The sequence below is a fragment of the Plectropomus leopardus genome, chromosome 2, assembly GCF_008729295.1.
Source record: "Plectropomus leopardus isolate mb chromosome 2, YSFRI_Pleo_2.0, whole genome shotgun sequence".
NCBI classification, from domain to species: domain Eukaryota; kingdom Metazoa; phylum Chordata; class Actinopteri; order Perciformes; family Serranidae; genus Plectropomus; species Plectropomus leopardus.
This window is the reverse complement of record NC_056464.1, coordinates 37,980,292-38,002,700: the sequence shown is the minus strand read 5'-3', so window position 1 is coordinate 38,002,700 and position 22,409 is coordinate 37,980,292. Positions and strand designations below refer to the sequence as shown.

General features: G+C 38.7%; 1 protein-coding gene across 1 annotated transcript in view; it reads left to right on the top strand.

The window, feature by feature from the left end:
* mtss1 (MTSS I-BAR domain containing 1) overlaps positions 1-22,409 on the top strand; it is a 66,048-nt gene that overhangs the window by 3,292 nt on the left and 40,347 nt on the right. Inside the window, 1 exon segment of the mRNA XM_042510325.1 lies at positions 19,569-19,630. Coding sequence (XP_042366259.1) covers positions 19,569-19,630 — 62 coding nt within the window.

Here is a 22,409-nt window from a genome sequence, read left to right as displayed (position 1 = left end):
AAAAAAGACCAACTTGGCAAGAAATGTTACACAAACTGTTAGAAATTAGTAAAAGGTGACAAGGAAATGTCCTGAAAATGTGTAGTTACAAAGGGAGGAGGATTTTTAGATTTCTTTTTAAAGGATATTTATAATAATTATCATTATATATCTTATATGTCTTACACCACTTTTCCACCAAAATAAGTGTGAGTACACAAGTTTTTAAACACTGATAAACCCTCTAAAAATAGGCTATAGACTGCTTTCCTATTGCCAGTGGAGCAGAGTTGTGTGCACAGCTCTGCAGCAGATGAGCTGGAGACAGTGTAATTCGGTCGGTGCATCATTGCATCCCGCTAGTCAAGGAGCTGAATTAGTGCATTCACCTGCATGTTGTGTTTCCATCAATGCTGATCAGAGCATTGCATGAAAAAGCCAGATTTTAGCATATGTTATGTACATGTGTTATGTTTTAGCATAACATGGCAATAACAATTTTTTTCCCGTCGCTATTATTTGACTATTGCTAGCTGCTTTTTTAAATCTCCTGGCCATCCCTTTTACAAAAATGTCAATTTGGCGCTGTTACTACCTCCACCACAGGCTTAAAGGCAAGACGACTCTGTCCCCCCCGTTCTGCATTCGTACCCTCCATACAGGACAGAGAGGCAGAATAACAGCGCAACATTGTAGCTCTGAACAAGCACTGTGGAGCTGAAAGTCTGCTGCTAGAGATCAGTAAGCCAAAAAAAAATAAAACAAGTTAAGCAGTGTTGTATCAGAGGACCCAAAACTATAAAATATTAATAGCACAGCTGCCAGCGATGTATCATCGGAGCAGCGCTGTACTGTTACAGTCACAGAGAGAATCAGCTGATATGACGTTAGATGCATATTAAAGAGATCAACTGAGATCAGAAGAGAGACCTAAACCTACAGTTGGTGATAAAACTGTTAACAGTGTCGGGTGCATCAGAGGAGAGAGTGACCTGCAGAGAGACCCGAGGCAGCTGTCAGAGTGAGGAAATGTTTCCAGCAGTTACTGAACTGTACAAGTTACTGAAAGAAATAACAGAGAAAAAAAGCAACTCACGAGGTTCGTACAATCATGAAAAACCCGGATAAGTCATGGAATTTGTAAACAGCCATTTCCAGGCCTGGAAAACCGAATATGCCGGAAAAGTTTAGGAAAAGTCATGGATTATGTTTGAGAGACTTGTGTAATAACACGTTTGTTCAAGGACCGTTGGAAATTTGAAATCCAATGATAATTTCTGTTTTTACAGTTGCTGGCTTTGAGAAACGGAGGAATTTTTGGGTGATTTTTAAGAAAACATGTATGTTTAAAGAAATAAAAAGCCAAAATAAAAAACATACATCCCTTCCCAGTGCCTAAAAAAACTCTTTGACATGCCTCCCCCTTTTTGCACCACCCTTCCCCTTCATAAGTAATGAGCAGTCGCTAAATCATATTTAAATATTCAGTTCTAATCCTGTTCTTAATTGAAAAAAAATTAAGTAATGTTTATTAAAAGAGATTTTATATAGTATCGAAAAAGAACTGATAAGGAGTACCGATTGTTGTTTCAGGGGATGTATGGCCTTGAAAATTTGCCTGGAAGTCATGGAAAAGTCCTGACATTTTATTGGCAGAAATATGCATGAATCCTTAAGTCCGTAAATCGAAAAGCCAGGATGATGATCTGGTTAACAGAATATTAAGTTTGTCTTGGTTGTAGTTAATTTTAGTTAATTTTGGCATCTTATTTAAGCACAAAATTCATTTAGGTCAGTTATGAGGTGAAAGGCAGACTTCTGTATTCTGGTACGACAGGTGTGACGACCTCTCCCAAATTTCATTCATAGCTAAGAAAAAGTAGGCGAATGCCACAAATCCTGTAAAATTAGTAATTGTAGGAACAAATTGTTTTTTGAGCATTTTTTTCATGAGGCCCAGTGTCTTGTAACGTGAAAATGGTTATGCCTTATCAAACCGCAGATGATGATTCAGCCTTAAAAAAATACAGGAATATTGTGTAAGAGTAGATCTTCAGATGACTCACAGAATTTGCCAAGTTTTTATGATCAGAGGTCGTGTTTTTTTTAAATAGCCTCCGCATTTTCAGACTTAAATCTTTAGGTTTTTATTTCTATCCTGATTCAAGTGGACAGGAAGGTCACGTTGCTGTTGGGAGTTACCCGTGAGAGGTTAGATCTCCATGAGACGAGTTTGAGGAACATGAGGCGGTTCTCGTTCTGTTCTTGGATGTAGCGTGATGGAACTTGCAGACATCCTGTGGTGAGAACAGTGAGCAGCACATGAGTCACTTCTGCTGTCAGATAACAGGGAAGAGGGATGGTCATGGTGGAGAGAGAGAGAGAGAGTGTGTGTGTGTGTGTGTGTGTGTGTGTGTGTGTGTGTGTGTGTGTGTGTGTGTGTGTGTGTGTGATTCATAGCCTGTGGCTTCACATCCTGTTACTGTAACAACATCGCACAAATCCAACAGGGGCACTTCTACCCTTCCATCTGCCACACACACACACGCGCGCCCACACACACACGCGCGCACACACACACACACACACACACACACACACACGCGCGCGCACACACACACACACACACACAAAGAAGTCATGTCTAATTAAGCAGAGAGTTGCTGTTGAGATAAATCTCTCCTCGGGGCATCATAACACGCCTGTGAAGAGCTCACACTCTGGATCAGTCTGTCGACATGAACACACAGCGTCCTGATCCAGATTAGAGGTCATTTTGTGTATAAAACCAAGCACCCGCTTAAAGTAAAGCAGACGATATTTTTAGTATTGTCGTGTCACAAGTTTCCACTACATGGTACTGGCTCTACTCTACTCTACTCGCCTTTTTTGGTTGTCCATTAGGAAAAAGGACCTGGTACCTGGTACCTGTTACCACCTCTTTTGGTACCTGCTCTCCTGGGGTTCCAAAAAAGCAGACTGGGTACTATGAGGTACTAATAGGTGGCATGGAAACACTGCAGACCACTGATGGTCAGAGAGAATCGTCACTGTGTCATTGCTTCGCCATCATTACATCATCATTACACGCCACGCACGGAATACCCTGAAAAACCCTGCAAACCTGTGCCTGCCATTTTTAAACAGCCCAGCTATTGTAGCGGCCGCAGTTTTGTATCATTTGTTTTTTCCTTTTCCAAAATGGCAACCAGAAAGATCACACCGTGGTCACTCGCGAAGGTGCAAACGTTCCTCACCTTGCTGGCCGACAAGCGTATCCAAGCGAGTGCCAGTCTGCTCGTATGTGTGTGTGACGCGTTTAAGATGACATTGGGCAGCGTCGCTATGACGACCAGCTACACTGAAGCGGTAATATCTTCTCATGGAAAACAACCCCCAGCACCCGATACCAAAGGCGAGTAGAGTAGAGTAGAGACTCCACCGCTCGCTGAGGAACCAGTGGAAGCCGGAGGTTGGGCAGTGGGCATGTTTCCTCATGATAACACGGCTGGCTGTCAAACAGCGAAGCCAGTAAATGAAAACTCAAGACATTTACATGATAGAGAGATCTAAATTTCACCACCTCTAATGCACTCTGGCACTTTATGTATGTAAAAGAACCAAAACAATCTCCAGGTTCATCACTTTATTTTTATTGTGAATTCGAAAATGGTTTGGGGGCAGATTATCGAGTATCACTGACCAACACTATATTTTTGCAGAAAAAAATTTTGTTTAGTTGTTGTCATTTTCACAGTTTTGATTGTTAGACAGCCGAAAAACAGAGCTGCCAAATCGATGATTTGATCACAGCTCATAACTAACAGTATCTGTTTTGTTTGTTGCTGCGCTGCCGTAATGAGAGACAACATTTAAAACACTATTTTATCGTCATGAAGTCGACAAGAGCTGAATTGTGTGATCGGCTGAGAGGGTTAGAGGTGACAGAAAGTAAACTTAAACAAAAACTTAGTTTTTGTCAGGACAACAGTTTGCCACAGAGCCTCTGACCGTCTGAGCAGGTTGTCAAATCAAAAGCTTTTTTATATTCTTCCGCTTTGGAGAGCGTTTTTATGAAGCTCAGTGTTTGGGGTGAGAAATCGTTGGCGGTGTGCGGACGGAAGGTCAAAACACTGAGAAATATTTCAGTTAAAACTGGCTAAGTGGACGCGCTCCCAGAGCCGTGAGTGTGGGCTTGTTTTACCCTGCAGCATCTGATTTGTTACATCTTAGGGACAAATGTTTATTTTTACACTGTGAAAAATGTCTGTATTGCAAATATCGAGTTATTATAACGAGTACAAAAAGGTGTTTTTATTAACTCACACCAAACAATCTCGATTAATTGATAGCACCACAGCTAAGAGGAGAGAAATATGTAGATATGATTTTGGGGTAAACTGTCCTTTAAAGTTGGACGTCTGTGCTCTCTTTAACCCTTTGAAAGCTGGCAGAATGGGCTTGATTTCTTTAAAAACATGGGAAGGTGGCAATTAGCAGTGAGAGGAGAAATGATCCAAAAAATTTAGTAAGAAATTAGTAAAAAGTACAGGAAAATTACCTCAAAATTAGATTTTATATATATATATATTTATATAGATTATATATATATATATATATATATATATATATATATATATATATATATATATATATTAAAATTATGCTCCTGAATTTATATATATATATATATATATATATATATATATATATATATATATAAATTCAGGAGCATAATTTTTAAATATGTTATTAGAATAATTAATTTAATTAAATATATAATATGTATGTGTAATATAATTAAATTTTGAATGTCCCCTAGCTTTTTTAAAATTATTTTCTAAATCCACTATTTTTATGCAGATCCTGGGACATTCCTACCAAATTCCTCATTGCCTTTTATTCCCATCTCAGAAATCAAGCCAAATTCCTTAGTGGTCAAAGAGTTAAATACTCGTGAAAGGCACATCAAAGCAGCCCAAGAAAAGTGATGTCGCTCCAGGTTTTCAAAGGGTTAATTGAACATATGGACGTGACAGTCCATAGCTCTGTGGGAGAAATAACACAAATTTTGTGTCATAATTGTCTTATAGTATTATTTAATATTTTAGTGGGCATAAGAGACAGATTCCCGTCCTGTATGTAAGCAGCATGTCACAGTTCAGCAGAAAAATCGCCGTCCTGAAGCAGCTTCATGGGACCTTTAAGTTTTAGTGCAGAGAGACAGACGGCTTATTGATTTCTGTCTCAGCGATATCAGCAGTGACATTATGAGCCATCGACCTTCCTCGCTCCTCCATCCCGACACGCTCAGTGCGTTCCCTCACTCTCACTCCTCAGCCTTGTGTTTGCTCCGGGTTTTGTACTGTGTGTCTCCATCTACTCCTCTTCTCCTTCTCTCACCCCACCAGCTCCTCCTGATGTATATTTCTCTGTGCAGGAGGATTTCATGAATGTTTGAGTATTGAATTTATCCTCCTCGTTAACGTGACTTCAAAGGGAAATGTCGCCCAAACAACCGTCGACCTAACACACTCCTTCCCTCAGTGTTAGGTGAAAATGTGTGTGTGTGTGTGTGTGTGTGTGTGTGTGTGTGTGTGTTAGCTGTTTGTGTGCGTGTGTTATCCGTCCTGTACTGTGTACTGTAGGTGAACTAAGACTGAGCTGGCAGCACTGTGTGTGTGCATGTGTGCGTGTGTATGGAATAGCAAATAGCTTTCAACATTGAGCTACAGCCGTGTTCAATTTACACACACACACACACACACACACACACACACACACACACACCATAGTAAACAGTGTTTATGACTGCATTACTCGGTTTTATAATCAGTTTTGTCTATATATAATTAACTGTGCGTGTGCGTGTGTGTGTTTGTGTTTGTGTTTGTGTGCGTGTGTGCGTGCATGTGTGTACAGTAAAATACAGGCTTTTCCCACACACACACTCATATACACACCCTGAAACCACAGGCCATAATGTGATGTGATGCCATCAAGGCTGAGTCACATCAATGATATACTTCTTTATAGTTCCTGATAGTTAGTTAGCGTGTGTGTGTGTGTGTGTGTGTGTGTGTGTGTGTTAGTGTGTGAGAGTGAGTGTGTGTGTGTGTGTGTGTGTGTGCGTGTGTGTGTGTGTGTGCGTGTGTGTGTGTGTGTGTTGCGTGTGTGTGTGTGTGTGTGTGTGTGTGTGTGTGTGTGTGTGTGTGTTGTGTGTGTGTGTGTGTATGTGTGTGTGTATGTGTGTGTGTGTGTGTGTGTGTGTGTATGTGTGTATACGTGCGCGGTTGATCTTCAGAGAAGTCTCACTGCTGACAGGGAAATAGGCAGCCTCAGGTGAACGTGGGCGTGGACACAAACTCATACTTCAGAACGGACTAACAAACACGTACTGTAGAACATGGCAACACACACATATAAAAGTGTGTGTGATAGGGAGGAGAGGATGGAGGTAAATGTGCAAAACAGAAGGAAATACAGGACAGAAGGAAGAACATGATACAAGAAAAGAGGAAAGAAAATGAGGAGATCAAACCTCGCAGAAATCAAAGATTGGTCACTGAGGACGATGCAGGGATATTTTTTATCACGATCAGGTTTGTTGCCAGGAAGGTTTTTTATGTAGAAGGAATTTGCCTTTGTATTATGGTGCATAAAAAATAAACATAGTAAGGTAAAAAGAAAAAAAAACTGCAAAAAGAAACCACAATGAATAGAAAATTTTTTTATATATATATATATAATATAATATATATATATGTACATTTTTTTTCTTTCTTAAATGGAAAAAGCTGTACATAGTTTGCATGTGATTTTAATGAATCATTTTTGGTTTTCAAATAAAGCAGATCAAAATCAGATTTGTATCAGGTAGCTTCTGAACAATAAGCTGTTGTTCATTCAGCGTGTCAAATGAATATTTAATTAACGCTGAAGGAAATAAGTATCAGATCAGACTCAGGTATCAGCAGATGTGAAGTACTGAATGTCCAAGATTGGGATAGATGCCCAAAAATTAGATTGAGATACATCCCTATGAAATTTAACCATCAAATTTTTTTGTGGTTTTGAAAAAAAAAAAAGTTAAATATGCCTTCCAAACCCATGAGCCTGTGAGTTTTAAAATCACACAAAAGATTTTAAAGAAAATACAAATTGTCAAAATGTTTTCTTTAAAAATTGCCCAATAATAACAACAATAATAATAATGATAATAATAATAATAACTGGCCAAAATCTTTTACAGAAAACAACCCTTCCAAACTCCAAAAAGTAAAAATAAAAAAATCACCAAAAAAAGAGAGAGGAAAAAAATCTTCGATTCTAAAATCACAAAAAAAAAAATCACATTTTTGTGAAAAAAACTATGAATTTAAAAAAGGGCAATTTTTGGACAGTTAAGGAAAATATGTATGTCGGAAAATACGCACACTGCTGAGCTAAAGAAAACGTGTGGGCGTAACTCAAAGCTAGCGGAACAAAAGCAGCAGATATCGGGACATGGGTTCTGCAGCCGACAATATGTCGTAATCCACAGAGAGCCCACTGGTTGTGTCTCATGTTCAGTTTAAGATGGCCACGCCTTCAACATCATTTGAAACGACCTTTTAGATCAGACGGATCCACTCTGGCGTGTTCAGTCTAGAAATTCGACTTTGGAGAAGCAAAGCAGAGACCTGAGCTGAGCATGGAAAGTTTGGAAGGAAGGCGGAGTGATGGATGAACATGAGTCAACAGGTAGAGAGACGGAGGTGATGAGACGGTATGAATGAGTGCAGGTCAATGGAGGGTGTGGATTTACATCATTATTCCCCACTGATGGAGCTACCAGCAGGCACCATGTTTAGAGGACAGTGAGGATTTTTTTGAAAGAGGAAGTTTTGGCAATTGTCTTATATCGAGTCAAATCTTTTGATTGGAAAATGAATGCATTATTTTTAGTGATATTATACGAAACTTTTAACATTAATTCCGTTTTAAAGTTATGGATGTGGGTTAGTTTTATGATGCGTAAAAGATTGCGGTTTATTTATTTATTTAATGTTGATTTTGAAGGTTTTGCTGAATTGTAGTTGCAGTCTTTTCTAGTTTCAGGGTTTGTATGGCCATGAAAAACCTGGAATGGTCATGGAAATTAGAAATAGCAATATCCAGGCCTGGAAATTTTTTTAAAAATTAATTATACCCCTAAATTTTGGGAAAAGCCATGGAATTTTGTGTCACAAACCTGTATAATAACACATGAAGTGCTTAAGGACCATTGGAAATTTGAAAATCCATCAAAAAGTATTGTTTTTACAGTTTCTGTCTGTGATAAATGGTGTTATTTTTGGTGTTTTTTTTAAGGTGCTTTATGCTTTTTTGAATAACCAAAAATGATATAATTAAAATTGCCAAAATAAAAAATATAGGTTCCTCCCCCAGTGCTTTATTCGACCTGAGTCCCCCTTTTGCACCATAAATAAATAAAGTTATTTCTAAATATTCAGTTCTAATCCTATTCTGAATTCATTTTTTTTAAAGTATATATTTAGAAAAGCTATAATACGGCAATGAAAAAGAACTGATAAAGAGTATCATTGGTTGTTTCAGAGAATCTAGGGTCTTGAAAATTTGCCTCAAAATCATGGAAAAGTCACTGAAATGTATTGGTAAAAATGAGTATGAACCCTGTAATTTTAATCTAAGAAGTATATTGACTGGAGACACAGATTAATGATCAATAAGAGACTGAGTGGCATGACTAAGGAGCCAAAGGAGGGACACAAATGTATGCAAAGAAACAGAAACAGACAAAAGTCACATGGAGATCAGCTGCCATCTACTTCCTCTTCATAACATTAGTAAAATAATGTAGAAGAGGAAAGGAAAACAAAACATCGGAAAAAATGCTGGTTATAAATGGAGGGTTTCAGAGCAGGATTTGGACGTAAAGCTACTAGAAACTCCACAGAAAGTTTGGCTTTTTTTTGTCAGCCTGGTTTTTTTTTGAGGAATTTGCCAGTGGTGCTTTATGTCTGTCGCTCTGCTGTTAACCTGTCTGCCAGTGATGGAGAGACGGTCCGTGTAACGCAGACGTCCAGTTGACCTGTCTGCAACAAGACAGCTGCTGCTGCAGAGAGAAGGAGGGAGCAATGAATGATTGATCTCTCTACATCCTTTGTTTCTTTACTCAGCCTCACTGCAGGCTGCGTGACTTCAGCTTTCACCACAAGATTTTAGTCTGGAAGTCAATCGATTGAGCCGGGCACCTGAGAGAGCTGAGAGGTGACTTTCTGCCTCTCAGATACACTTTTAGGACAAATTAAGCATTTAGAAGAAAAAAGAACGCTCCATAGCAAGTCCCACACCAGGGATGTTCAACTTGCTTTTTTTGGGGGCCATGTTTGCAAAATGACAGTAAGAGCAGCCCCAGACATGTTTCTTTTAGTATTTTAGCAAATTTGTAGGATTTTAAGATATGTCTGGGATTTTAGAATATTTCTAGGATTTAGCATGTTGGGTTTTTTGGGTTTTTTTTTTTTTTTAGAATTTCAGCATGTATTTGTGATTTTAGGAGATTTCTGGGACTTCAGGACATTTCTCAGATTTTGGGATATTTGTAGGATTTTAGCATGTTCTAAGGGTTGTTGGACATGTCCAGGATTTCAGGGAGTTTCAAGGATTATAGGATGTTTCTAGCATATTTGGACATTTTGGGATTTTAGGACTTCAGACTTGAGGATGTTTTTTTGGGATTTTTGGACATTTATGGGGTTTCAGAACATTTCTCAGATTTTAGGGCGTTTCTAGGATTTTATGATTTTTCTTGGACTTTTTCTATGATTTTTGGACATTTCTAAGATTTGAGGAAGTTTCAAGGGTTATAGGACATTTCTAGTATTTAAGGAGGTCTTTAGGAGGTCTTTTAAGGAGGTCTGTATTTTATGAAAACGGGCGGGTGTTGCGGGGATCCTCCATTGGACCTTTTTTATTAGTAAACAAGCTCTATTGTGATGCAGTTTTATGCGCTCTGGCATCTTATGTACACTTAAAGTACAAAGACAATTCTTGGTGTGAATCTACTTTTTTTGTGACCAAGAAAACGGCCTGCGTGCTGTAAATTGAGTATCACTACCCAACACCATAGAACAATTGGTAGAGATCCGCCTGCTGTCAGAATTAAAGAAATGAAAGATTGTGAGTTACGTAAGAACGATAAGAGAAACAGAAAGTCCATGCTCTCCTCTGTTTGCTTCACTTGATAAAAACCTCTTTGTTTCACAGATAAAGCACGAAGCAGTCCACTGTGGTGAACACACGAGACTTCACTGAACAAACTATTAACCTGATGTTGACACACCCTACCTGTCTGCTTTCCCCTCGCTCTCCTTTTTCTCTCTTTGAGTCAACCAGAGTTGCTCAAACACAACGTTAAACAAACCATCGACCTGCTGTTTGAACAGTCTCTGTTGCTTCAGCAGAGTTGCGTTATTATGGTGACCATTTGTCTGAAACATAATTGCCAGGGCAGTGGACAAAATGTCCCGTGTATTTTAGGTGGCATAGTTTGTATATACTGAACCTTTTTTGCAGAAATCTGACTATATGTTTGTGAGATTTATGTCTTCAGCAGGAAGCAATGGGCTTTGGGCTAAGAGCCATTGAAAGAGATGAAAGTTATCAAGAATTTAGAGACTTTAATGGGATTTATTGACAATAAGAAAAATAAAGAATGACACCAGCCTGATACAGATGCGGATATGGAGGGAATTAAATGCATACACAAAGCTTAAATAGTGTGTTTTTTTTTAAATTATAGGGAAATAAAACACAAGTGATGGTAATAACAATCCTCTGTAGCATGTTATCATCAGGTTTCACTCTCAAACTGGTTTCAGAGGAATTTGCACCGTCACATTCTTCTGACAAATGTCTCCTCTGCTCTGTGACACGCAGTGATTTATGATAAGTGGTTTGTCAATATTCCCATAGATCACAAACCAGCATATTTCTCCTCGAGCAAACAGTCAGTCAGATGTGTAAGATGAAATGGTAGATGGCTGAATTTCATCTGGATATCAGTCTGTTTCCACTTGAGTTTCAGTTGTGTGAGCTGCATAAAGAACAGACTCTAATAACCTCTAATAACATCAGAGCTCTTTTTCTTTTCGTGCGGGTTTATGTAAGGACACAGTGAAGGAGATTTGTTGTTTCTAATGAGGAAGTGAACATGTAAATAGACCAGCATTTGTAGTCTTGGCATATTCTCATCATTTGTTTGGCCGCAGCGCAGTTAAAGTGGTAGATGAGTTGTGTAGGAGTTACACTTCTATGAGGGTTTCTGCAGATAAAGCATGGACGGTATCAAGATATTACAGTATACCAGAGTATTTAGAAATCCAGACAGTGTGGTTTTGATTAAAATTGTCAAAAATACAGACCCTCATCTATTAACTTTATCCTGGAGGCTGTAATTAGGATGCTTTGCATGCAGTGTGCATCACATGCCCTGAAGGTTACACCTGGGCCACACTGCATGTGTGAGCATGTTTGTTCACATTAGCGTTTGTTGCTGCAGCCCTGCTGCATAGCTGCCTACTGTTGTAACTGCTGTCTTTCCACAATTAAAAGCACATACTCCACTTATTTGTGTAGCCTTGCAAGCCACTGCCTTGTCAACATCACGGTCCTGAAAATATTTCACAATAAAATGCATTGCTGAAAACCACACGCGCCATGCGGAAAAAATCGTCGATCATCGTTTTTTCTAGATGTGCTGCAGCTGAGCAGCGCTGCTCCTCCCGTCAGGATGGCTGCTCTAACCTGTTAAGTTGAGCTTCGAAAAATAAACAGGTTCGTGACATGGAAGTCATTGTTTTGGTAAAAGAGAGAAATATGAATTCATAAGGTGTGTGGTTCTCTTTTAGTGTTTCCTAAAGAAAATGGGTGTAAGAAAATTAGTTTTGTTGACATATTGTGACTGAATTTTGTATTGAGTGTACCAAAAATGGCAGGACAGCCTGCAGAATATAGCAAAGGCACTGGTCGGTGGTTTTTGGGTGTTCATCAAAACAATGAGGTTTTTATCCAGTAAAACAAACGGAGGATAGCATGGACTTTCGATTTCTCTTATTGTTCCTACACAACTCACAATCTTTTATTCCTTAAATACTGATATCAGGAAGACTACTACCATTTGCAGTATGGTGTAAACCAGTGATACTTAACTTGAAGTCCACTGGCCAAATCCTAGAAATGTCTTGAAATCCAATAAATGTGCTTAAATTCAAGAAATGTTCTAATATCTGCGAAAGTTCTTGAAATGCAAGAAATGTCCTAACATCCTAGAAAAGCCTTAAAATCCTGCGAATGTCATTAAATTCAAGAAAAGTCCTCAAATAAAAAATATCCTGAAATCATAGAAATGTTCTAAAATCCACACTGAAATTGTCATATCGCGTGTACCATGGTGACATTACAGGAAGGTATGAAAAATAGATTGCTCAAGTCTACTGCAGATATATGCGAACGGAGTTATACGTCACTGAGGTTTGCAGAAGCTGATTGGTTGATCTAACATCCTTTCTGCAGGCAGGTTCAACATAAAATACTAGAGCAGACTGAAACATGTTAGACTAAAATTGAACATGTATAAATGAAATCACTTTCCAGCACATTGGTGGCGTACAGACAGAGAAGCATCTTCCAGGCTTGTCAAAATTTCCTGAGGTTGAACTTTAGAACCAGTTTGCTGGAATCTGAACCAGATTCCACAGAAAAATACTTTTAGCTTTTTTCTCTGTGAGTAATACCCGCACTTCTCCAAACTGTCACATTATCTGAAAGTCACGACACGCAAACAAACACTCACACACATACAGCAGTCAGCTGCATGCATGGCTGCACATGCAAAGGCTTCGTGAACACAGGTGTTCAGGGTTTGTTTCCTCTTTTTTATTGTGTAATGAAGAATATGCTCTGCAGATAAATTGAGAATGATAATTTGTTGCAGCCCTACTCTCATGATATTTGAACATCCACCCACAGCAGTGTTACTGCCTTTAAATGTATTACCATCTTAGTGGCTGTTTAACTATTTGAACGAGTAAATAAGGTCTTTGTAGAGTCAGTCAGGTCAGCTGGGTACTTTCCTGAGATGTCACACCAGTCTCAACGCTCTGTCTCTTTTCTCTCTGTCGGTCAGTAGAGCAAGTCAGGATTATCATGGTAGGATTAAGCGCTGATGGCAGGTGACTTCACACACACTGACACACACACACACACACACACACACACACACACACACACACACACACACACACACAGACAGACTAAAGTAACAGTATACCTGCTCATGCTGTCTGGTTGACTAAGCAGATAGGATGACAGCTCTGTATGTCTTCTATACATGGAGTGAATAGAGTTCACTGTGTCACAGCCAGTGGAGCATGTACGCTGTTTCCACTCATCTTAAAACAAGAGTTTTTGGCAGGTCCCAAAGCTGGTTGGGTTTATAAAAGTCTAAAGTGAAAGAGATACCTACCATAAGTTACCAACACAGATACCCAACACAAAACTTTTTACACTGGGAATTGTTTTTGTACTTTAAGTATACAAGAGTTGCCAGAGGGCATAAAACAGCATCGAAATAAAGTTTGGTTGTCAAAAACAGTAGAGGTGCCCAGAAGAGCGCTGTGTACAGAGGCTGCAGGTATGACTCCAACCTGCGGCACGCTTAATCTGTTGTTAAGAAAATAATCTTTTAAAAAAAGTGATAGTGGATGATCCCATCGAAACCTCTGACAAATGTCCTAGCTAAGCCTATAATGTCCTAAATGTCATAAAATCTAAGAAACACCCTAGAATCTCAGAAATATCATAAATCCTATAATGTCCTTTAATCTTAGAGATGTCCTAAAATCATAAAAATCCTAAAACCAGAGGAATGTCCTAAAATTCTTGAAACATCCTAAAATCAGAGGAATGTCCTAAAATCCTTGAAACATCTTTAAATCTGACAAATGTCCTAAAATCCTGTACATGTCATGAAATCCTAGAAATGTCCTAAAATTCCTAGAAACATGTGTGCTGCTGCTCTGGTCATTTTGCAAAATTGGCCCCCAAGAAAAGCAAGTTGAGGATCCCTCAGACCCACAGAGTACCTAGAAATTGAATAAAACACTCATGGGAAAGCTGAATGCCCCTCTCCAAACACACACACACACACCATGATCAGCTTCTAGAAAGCATTAATTTTGATCTTCCGATCGCATATTTTCACAGAATAACAGCCAATAACAACATATCGACCGAGCCATCTGGGCATCCCGAATCAATTTGAAGTGGTGACTTTTGAGTCGACTCTGAAAATCCTCCTCAGTCACAACCTTTGTTACATTTTCTTCTTTTTAGCGTACGCAGCTGTTTTGTTGGCAGCTGTTTCAGAGACACAGTCGGTGACCCCTGTGGGCCCCAGGACCCTAATTTAGCCACAACTGCTCTAAAGTTCTCAATATCAAGCTGCAGCGGACCCTGATACTCTGTCTGTCTGGTGTTTTCAGCTCTGCTTGCTGCAAAACCGCTGCTGGAGTATTTTGTCTGCTGACTGGCTGTGACATTCCTGGCCGTCACAACAAATCCTGACAGAATTTGAGGTTTAGGTGAGAAGTGGCGGTGGGAACAAAGATGGCCCTCCAGGAGCCGCACAGAGAGAAATACAGGCAGCAGAGACATCTAGTGTTGTGGGTTCCTGGTTTGTAGCTCGACACTTTTGTCCCGATGACCTTCAGCGACTTCTCAAGTAGAATAAACGTCATTTCTCAGATAGCCAACATCACATGAAGTAAAGGGTCCGAGCTTCAGTGCTGTGGTGGTATTCCTGTGAATAGGAGGGGTGTAATAGTACACAAAACTCATTGTTTGGTTTCTGCTGTAGCTGTGGTTTAGTGGTCATAGTTTTGTATATTTTCTGTCCAACAGGGAATAAGAACAAAGTAAAGAAGATAAGAGAGAGATTTATTTTTCTACAGTGCCGACATTAAATCATCGGCCAATATATTATCTGTAAAAATAAAGGCAGTCAAAAGCTAACATATGGTCGAGATTAGATAGACTTATTGTCCCAGTAGGAAGATTGTCCTGGACTTCACTGTCTGTGGTAAAAAAAAAACAAACAATAAAAACAACAATACATACACAATAAAAATACAATAATTAAAAAACAACAAATGCATTCATCCATCAGTTGCACATGCCATCATGAAAATGATACAACAGTACTTTGCCTAACAGCAAGAAAGAAATACAATAGTCCTAAAGCATGCATACTCATTCCCCACTTGTCATTCATGCACTTATTAATGCACATGTGCACAGCTGCAGAAACAAATAATAACAATAATATTTTTTTGTTTTTTTCTGGCTTTTGTTATTGTTTGTTGTTCTCAAGCTGGGAGGGGATTTGTTTATGACACATCTTTAATGCTTCTTTTATTCAACTTGATTTTATGCAGTTTTAATTGCATACAAACTAAATGAAATAAAAAAAGAAAATTGAATTAGCTGTCAATGAAGCCCCATTTGCACAGTGCTGGTATAACCTGCGACCTCTGGTTTTTTTTGGGGGGGGTCTTTTGTGTTGCACCCGGCACATGTGTTTTATGTCACCAGAGGCTGCCTGTCAGGCATCTTTTGATTCTGCGATGCCTGCATGTTGTCTAAAATCAAACATTGGAGGGGAATGATGCAATGATGGTTCGATTCTGTGTAAAACTGCAGAGAAGCATAAAGAAGGGACTTTTTTGTGGCTCGGTAGCATGATCTCTATGTAAAAAGGGCTTCTAAATCACGAGATCCTCAAAAAGACATTGGTCCTGTGCAAATAAGGCTGAAGGCAGTAACTTCTTTATCCATTGTCACTTTCATGTCCAGGGAAATCTTTTCGCTCATGAATGAAATCTAATCCGCTTGCACTTCCAAATTTGTTGACATGCTGACATGTAAACCTAAGTGTATTAGGGCTAATTGTTTGATTACAGGCCGCACCAGACATCCTGTACCGAATGACTCTAGGCGAACATGCATTCATCGTTACACCCCGTGAACATACCAAGACTAAGCTGATGAAAATGTACAGAAACGTCATTAGATGTCAGCGGCAGAGCTCATACAGCGTCAGGCAGATTTATCCATGAGACAATTTCACACGCATGGATTTTCTGAAAGATTTAAAAAACCTTTGCATGAGATGCTGTTTTTAGAAAGATTACAGTACATTATGAATGCTTTCAATTCAAAATAATCTACATTATCGTATCTAGAAATGAGTTAGTGCCTGAAATGTACCAGTTCAAAAACCACTAATGGTTTCAGCTCCAAAAACACAACTTTCCTTATAAATGCTGTAAAATGTCGTCTAAATTCAGATTACTCTAAGAGTGCTCTATCTTAAGTTTCAGTTATGAGCTTAACCTTTTGAAACCTGGAGTGTTTTCAGTTTTCTTGTGTTGCATAAACCAGATTGGTTTGATATATTTTAAAAACAAAGTATAAAAAGGAGATCAGAAACTTGTAAACAAATGACAAGAAAGTGACCTGAAAGTTGCTTAAAAAATGGAGAATCATTACAAAATTATCAAACTATGAGGGAAAAATATTATGAAAACTAAATTCATAATTATTGTAATTATATATTTAAAATTAAGGTATGGGGGAAAAGTCTTATTTTTATTTTATTTTAGCATTTTGTTCTTGTCATTCTCTGTTTTTGATCTTAATTTTCTTGGAACTTTTTACTTATTTCTTGCAAAGTTTGGGGTCATCCTTTTTAAGCTGTTCATTGCCTTCTTTCCATTTTTCTTGAAGAAATCAAGTCAATTTTTTTCAGATTTTAAAGGGTTAATGGTAATAATGTATCAGACTTGTATGGCGCTTTTCAGAGTACTCAAAGATGCTTTACATCGAAAGATATAAAAACATTTATAATAAGAAAAAAAGAAAAGGAAAAATGGGGAAAAGAGAAAAGCTTATGGTCTTTCTTTTCTTTAAATCCCAACATAAAATTTGTTCCATCCGCAACCTGCTTCACCCTGCAGGGATCAATAAAGTTTTTGGACTGAAAACCATTTTCATTCATTTCCTTCCTCTTCCATTTATCCCAGGTTTAGTGTTGTTCACCAGAGGCATTCAGGCGGTCACCTGCAGTATTTCATCACGCAGTGCTAAATCCCTGTAGCTAGTAAACCTGTCAGCCTCATGCCGTGAGCAGGCCTGGCTAGCTGTGAAGCGGGGGCCGGCTAACAGCTTTAGTGATGTGGAGCTAAGAGGCTAATGGCGTGGTGTTAGGGGTTAAATCGGTATTATCCTCTCTTTGGTGGACCAGAGGAGACAGAGGACAGACAGGGTGACCGGGTTTAGGAGAGAGAAAGTGGGATTCAGCCCTCCGCTCCAACAGGGCTTCCCTGTATTTTTAATTGAATAACCAGAACACGGCATCAGCAGCTGTTGGCCACAGATGTAACCCAAGGTCAGTGCACGAAGCAGCCTTCGATTACATAATCAATCAGCTGCTGGTGCAAAATGCAGATATTTTACCCCCTAATTTCTGCAGAAGAAAAAAAATAAAACCTCCTTTTGTAGAGCTTTCCAATAGTTTTGAAACCCGGATGGCTGTGCTGCATTAAGATGCCTTTCACAAGAATTTAAACCTTTGAACCTGCAGCAGATTGGTTTGATTTCTTTAAAAACATGGGGGGGGGGTGCAATGAGAAACTTGACAAGAAATCTGCTGCAAATTGAAAGAAATTAGTAGATTGAAAATTTAACAGAGAGAAAATTTTATCATAATTTTATCTTAATATCATAATTAGAAATACAGTTCTCTGTATTTCTAATTATGATATTTAAAATTATTTTGCAGAAAGATTATCATTTAAGCCGTTTTTAAGGTCATTTCCCTGTTGTTCGTTTGTTTGTTTGTTTTTTACTTTCCTATGTGTGGTGAGGGGTGTTGTTGTACTTTTTACTAATTTCTTGCTAGCTTCTTGGTCATTTCTTCTTAAGTTTCTCTATTGTAAAGACATCAGGCCAACTTGCACAGGTTTGAAAGTTCCAAAAACCTTTTAGGGAGACGCTGTATTGTTGGTGGTTAAAAAATGCAAATATTCTTTAGTTTGTTTTCACTGAAACATTTGCACAAGTTTTCAATGCATTTTTTAAATTTCAGCGAAGTCAAAAGTGAATCAGTGAGTGTTTGTGTGTGGGGAGATTCAGAGTTTAAGATTAGCAGATTAATTGATTGACATACAATTAATCAGCAAATATTGATAACCATTTAAACATTTATAGAATTTTCAAGCAACACTGATTTATATTACTTGATGATTTCCAGCTTTTTAAAATTTCCACTCTGGCAATAAGTTTGAATTTTTATGAAAACAAGAGAAATTCGTGCCTGGGGGGTTTGAACAGGATTCACGGCTCATTGGTGATGAAACTGAACATTGAGATGAGCTCAGACAAAAAGCTGCAGAATGAGAATGAGAATTCGTCTCAGCTGCGTGACATCGGTTTGCTTGTGTTTGGCCCTGATGGGCGGCTGGAGAGCCTCGCTCTGTCCTCATGTGAAACCCACAGAAGCCAAAAATAACACGAGTCAGTCAGCTGTTGATTGGTTTTACTCTGTGCAGAACTGCTGTTGTTGAAAACCTGAAAAGGAATTTGACTTTTAAGCAATAATGACAAATGCAAAGGTCACAGAAAGAGCTGAAACTATTGGATCAATTGATTAGTCGGCAGAAAACAGTCGACAACTTTTCAGGACTGAAATGATTTCTCAGCACCACCTCCATTTACAACACTCCTTTAACTAATTATAATAATCAAACTTCATATTTTTCTTTTCATTCAGTCGACAGTAGCTCTCTTTTCTTATTGTGTACTTTCCTTTCCTCTCTTAATGTTCTGTTTGTTTTCTTGCATTTTCTGCATTTCATTCATACCCCAAATGCTCATTTTTTTGTGATTTTCATTTAGATCCTGAAGTTCATTTAAGTTTATTCCATTAATCCTCACTGACAACAACACTGGTGAATTATTTCGTGCTGCCACCTCTGTCAGTAGTATAATTAAGCAATGAGCATTAAAGTAATGATACAATTAATTAAATAAAATATCTCATTGTTAGTGTCATATTATCATATGGATGTCTCAGAGGGCTTTACAACATCCAACATCCCTCTGTCCCTGGACCCTCACAATGGTTTATGAACAACCGAAACACCCTTAAAAAGGGAAAAATTAAACTGTGAACATTGGAAAATTTACATATTTGAAAGGCAAAAAACAGCATTCTATGCAATTTTTGCATGTAATGTACTTTTGCAATTATTTTGCTGTTGAATAATCAGAGCAACTTTCACCCTCTCACCCCAGTTCAGTCTAGAGAAATACCTGACAGGTGCAATACTTTAATTATAGATTTATTATTGGTATAAAATACATATTGTCAAAGCTTTGTGTTTAATGTCTCAGTTTAACTCAGTGACTCTTGTGGTCAGACTCGTGTGATGTCTAATGTTTGATGTTCTTTGTGTTTGCTGCAGGCCAGTTATCCAACATGGGAGGACTTTGTAACCAAAGGAGCAAAGCTACAATCACAGCTCAGGTAAACACACACATCCACACATGCATACACACTTAAGAAGAATATTTCACAGCACAGTATAATAATATAATATAATACTTATATATAATAAGTCACAGAATTTGCAACTAGCAATTTCTAGGCCTGGAAAAGGTCTGGAAAACTACATACACCCTGACCTCTGGCTGTGATTAGTGGTGTAATTTTTTAAGATTTTTAAAGAAAGCATGCCTCTTTCTTTCCGCCGCTCCAGCGCGCGGACATGTCCGACAGCCCCAGTGCAGATATGTCCAACAGAAGTTTTTCTTTGCTACCAAAACTCAGGAAACTTTATCTAAACATCCATAAGGACAGCAGCTCATAGTTCTGTCTCATGGCTTTTCTTTTGGCCTGCAGCCAGCTGTTGAATCATTGTTAAACCTTAAAGTCCCTGCCAAACATAAAGTGGTTATTGTTGTTTACTGTACTTTGTATGAAAGCTGTATGTGTTGTGACTGTGACTTTGCCCGACACACACAGTGACCCAGTAGCTGGCTCAGTATAATAACAGTATAATGGCTGTGTTTCCCAGTAGGCCAGTTTACTTTGATAAGCATCGCTCTGCCTGCTGCAGCCAGTCGCAGTCCATTAGCTCTGCCAGTCAGCCAGCAACACACACACACACACACACATATACACACACAAAAAGGACATTTACTGCTCTAATGTTAATGCAACTTAAAAGATCTGCTGTGGATAATTTGCACACATTAAGCTTTAACACAGACTTTTAACTCCGCAGTTGTGTTTGTTCTTTGAACCATCCTGAAAACCAAATGCCTTTCAAATACAAAAGATAACAAAGGAAATTAAGTGTTACATTATGCGCTTAAAAAGCAACTAAATTCTGTTAACATCAGTGGTAACATCATTTCTAGACTTTAATCCCACACCTCAGATCCTCCCCTAACCCAAATCTTCACCAGCAAACTTTGCACAGTTTAATGAAGTCTTAACAGATTTTGAGGAAACATTCAATTAGTTTCTTGTCAAAGAGATGCTGTGGCTCAGGCTAGTACGGGATTCAATGTGATTCATATGAGTTAACCTTTAAATCTGAAGGGGTTTTTTTTCTTCTAATTTTCAGGTAATTTTCTTATACTTTTTTACAAATGTCTTGCTAATTTCTGGGTCATTTCTTCTTAAGTTCATTGCCTCCTTCCCACATTTTTGAAATCAGGCCAATTTACCCAGATTACAAAGGGTTAAACATCAATAATATCAGGAATTGTCATTTGTAATCTAAATTCTATCTGTCAATACATAGGAGCATTGCTGTTTATCTTAAATTTTAAGACATAAATCCATAACAGTTTTATCTTACTTCTACTGCCTACAGGCTAAAGATAATTTTAAAGGCATTCAATGAGACTATTTTAAAGTTATATCTTCGAAAGCAGACCATTAAACTGTAGAAAATTGTATTAGCATCTTTTCGGCGTCCTATTCCCCTTCACAGAATGAGGCAGAATGATCTTTACGAGGGAACATTTCTTGGAGTGGCAATGATTAGAAATGTAACTTGTTCAGTCTTGTGTGGCGTTTTGAAAAACAGCCGTACTCCACCCCAACTTTAAAGCAGCGTGTACCAGCTGAACAAAGACAAACCCGAGCTTCTGTCAGACTCCAGCGGGGTTTCCAGTGTCTCGTTGAGGAATGTGGGACTGTGAGTTTTCCCACAGCGCCACCAGAGTGTTCAGGCAGCCGGGGATCATGGGACGGCAGATCAAACATGTCTGAGCACACACGAAGCCAGAGTAGTGTGTTTTATGTTTCTGATACCAGAGTGTCATGGTAGTTTTTAGGCATTTTAGTGTCTGACTGATACTGTTTGCTCCCATCGAAGGAAGTTAAGTTTTTTGATTATTTGTCCGTTATTTCTGTCAAATATAGAAATTGTTGTTCTTCCTTTCAAAACGTTGACTTTTAGAAGATGATGTGTGTGTGCGCGCGCGATCGCGCACACACACGCACACGTGTGCGCACACACGTGTATGTGGTATTAATATGAAAGAGAATTTCCACTGAGGTCAGACAGACATACACACACACACAAACACACACACAAACTATTGACAGCAGTGTCATATGATCCTCTTAGTTAGGTTTTCAGGGATAATGACTTTGCTTGTGTGTGTGTGTGCATGCGCACAGCTATAGGAACATAGACCTGGCTGGTATTGGGACACACACTCATACACACACAGAGACAATAGGTCCATTGATGCTGATGAAGATGATGTGTGTGTGTGTGTGTGTGTGTGTGTGTGTGTGTGTGTGTGTGTGTTCGTCCAAAGGTCTCCGGTTGCACTCCTAACACTGGCCTTTGAGGGCAGCTGGCCTCTCATGTAGCTCATCAGTCCTGCCTCCAAAATAAAAGTCTTTTATTTTTTTCATTTTAAAACCTAGCAGAGGTTTGTTTATGATGCGTCTTCTGCAGTAGACTGTAATCCATCCCCGTTTCTTCAGTCTGAACATATATATATACAAACACACGTTCTGTCTTTGTTTTAGTTGACATTGCTCAGTTCTAAGTAAACATAAGTCACATGATTCACATGGTAACCTGCCATCCATGCTGCTGAAGGTAGCAAATCTGATTCAGTTAATGTAATTTTCGTTAATCATAATCAGTGTGACTGTGTTCTTCGTCTGTGGTGTTTATATCACTAAAGGGCCTGTGTCCACACACTGTTTTTCTTCTGTAGAAATGCGGTGGCAGGGCGCAAGGGAGCGCTTCATAAAAGAGAGCTCCCAGTGC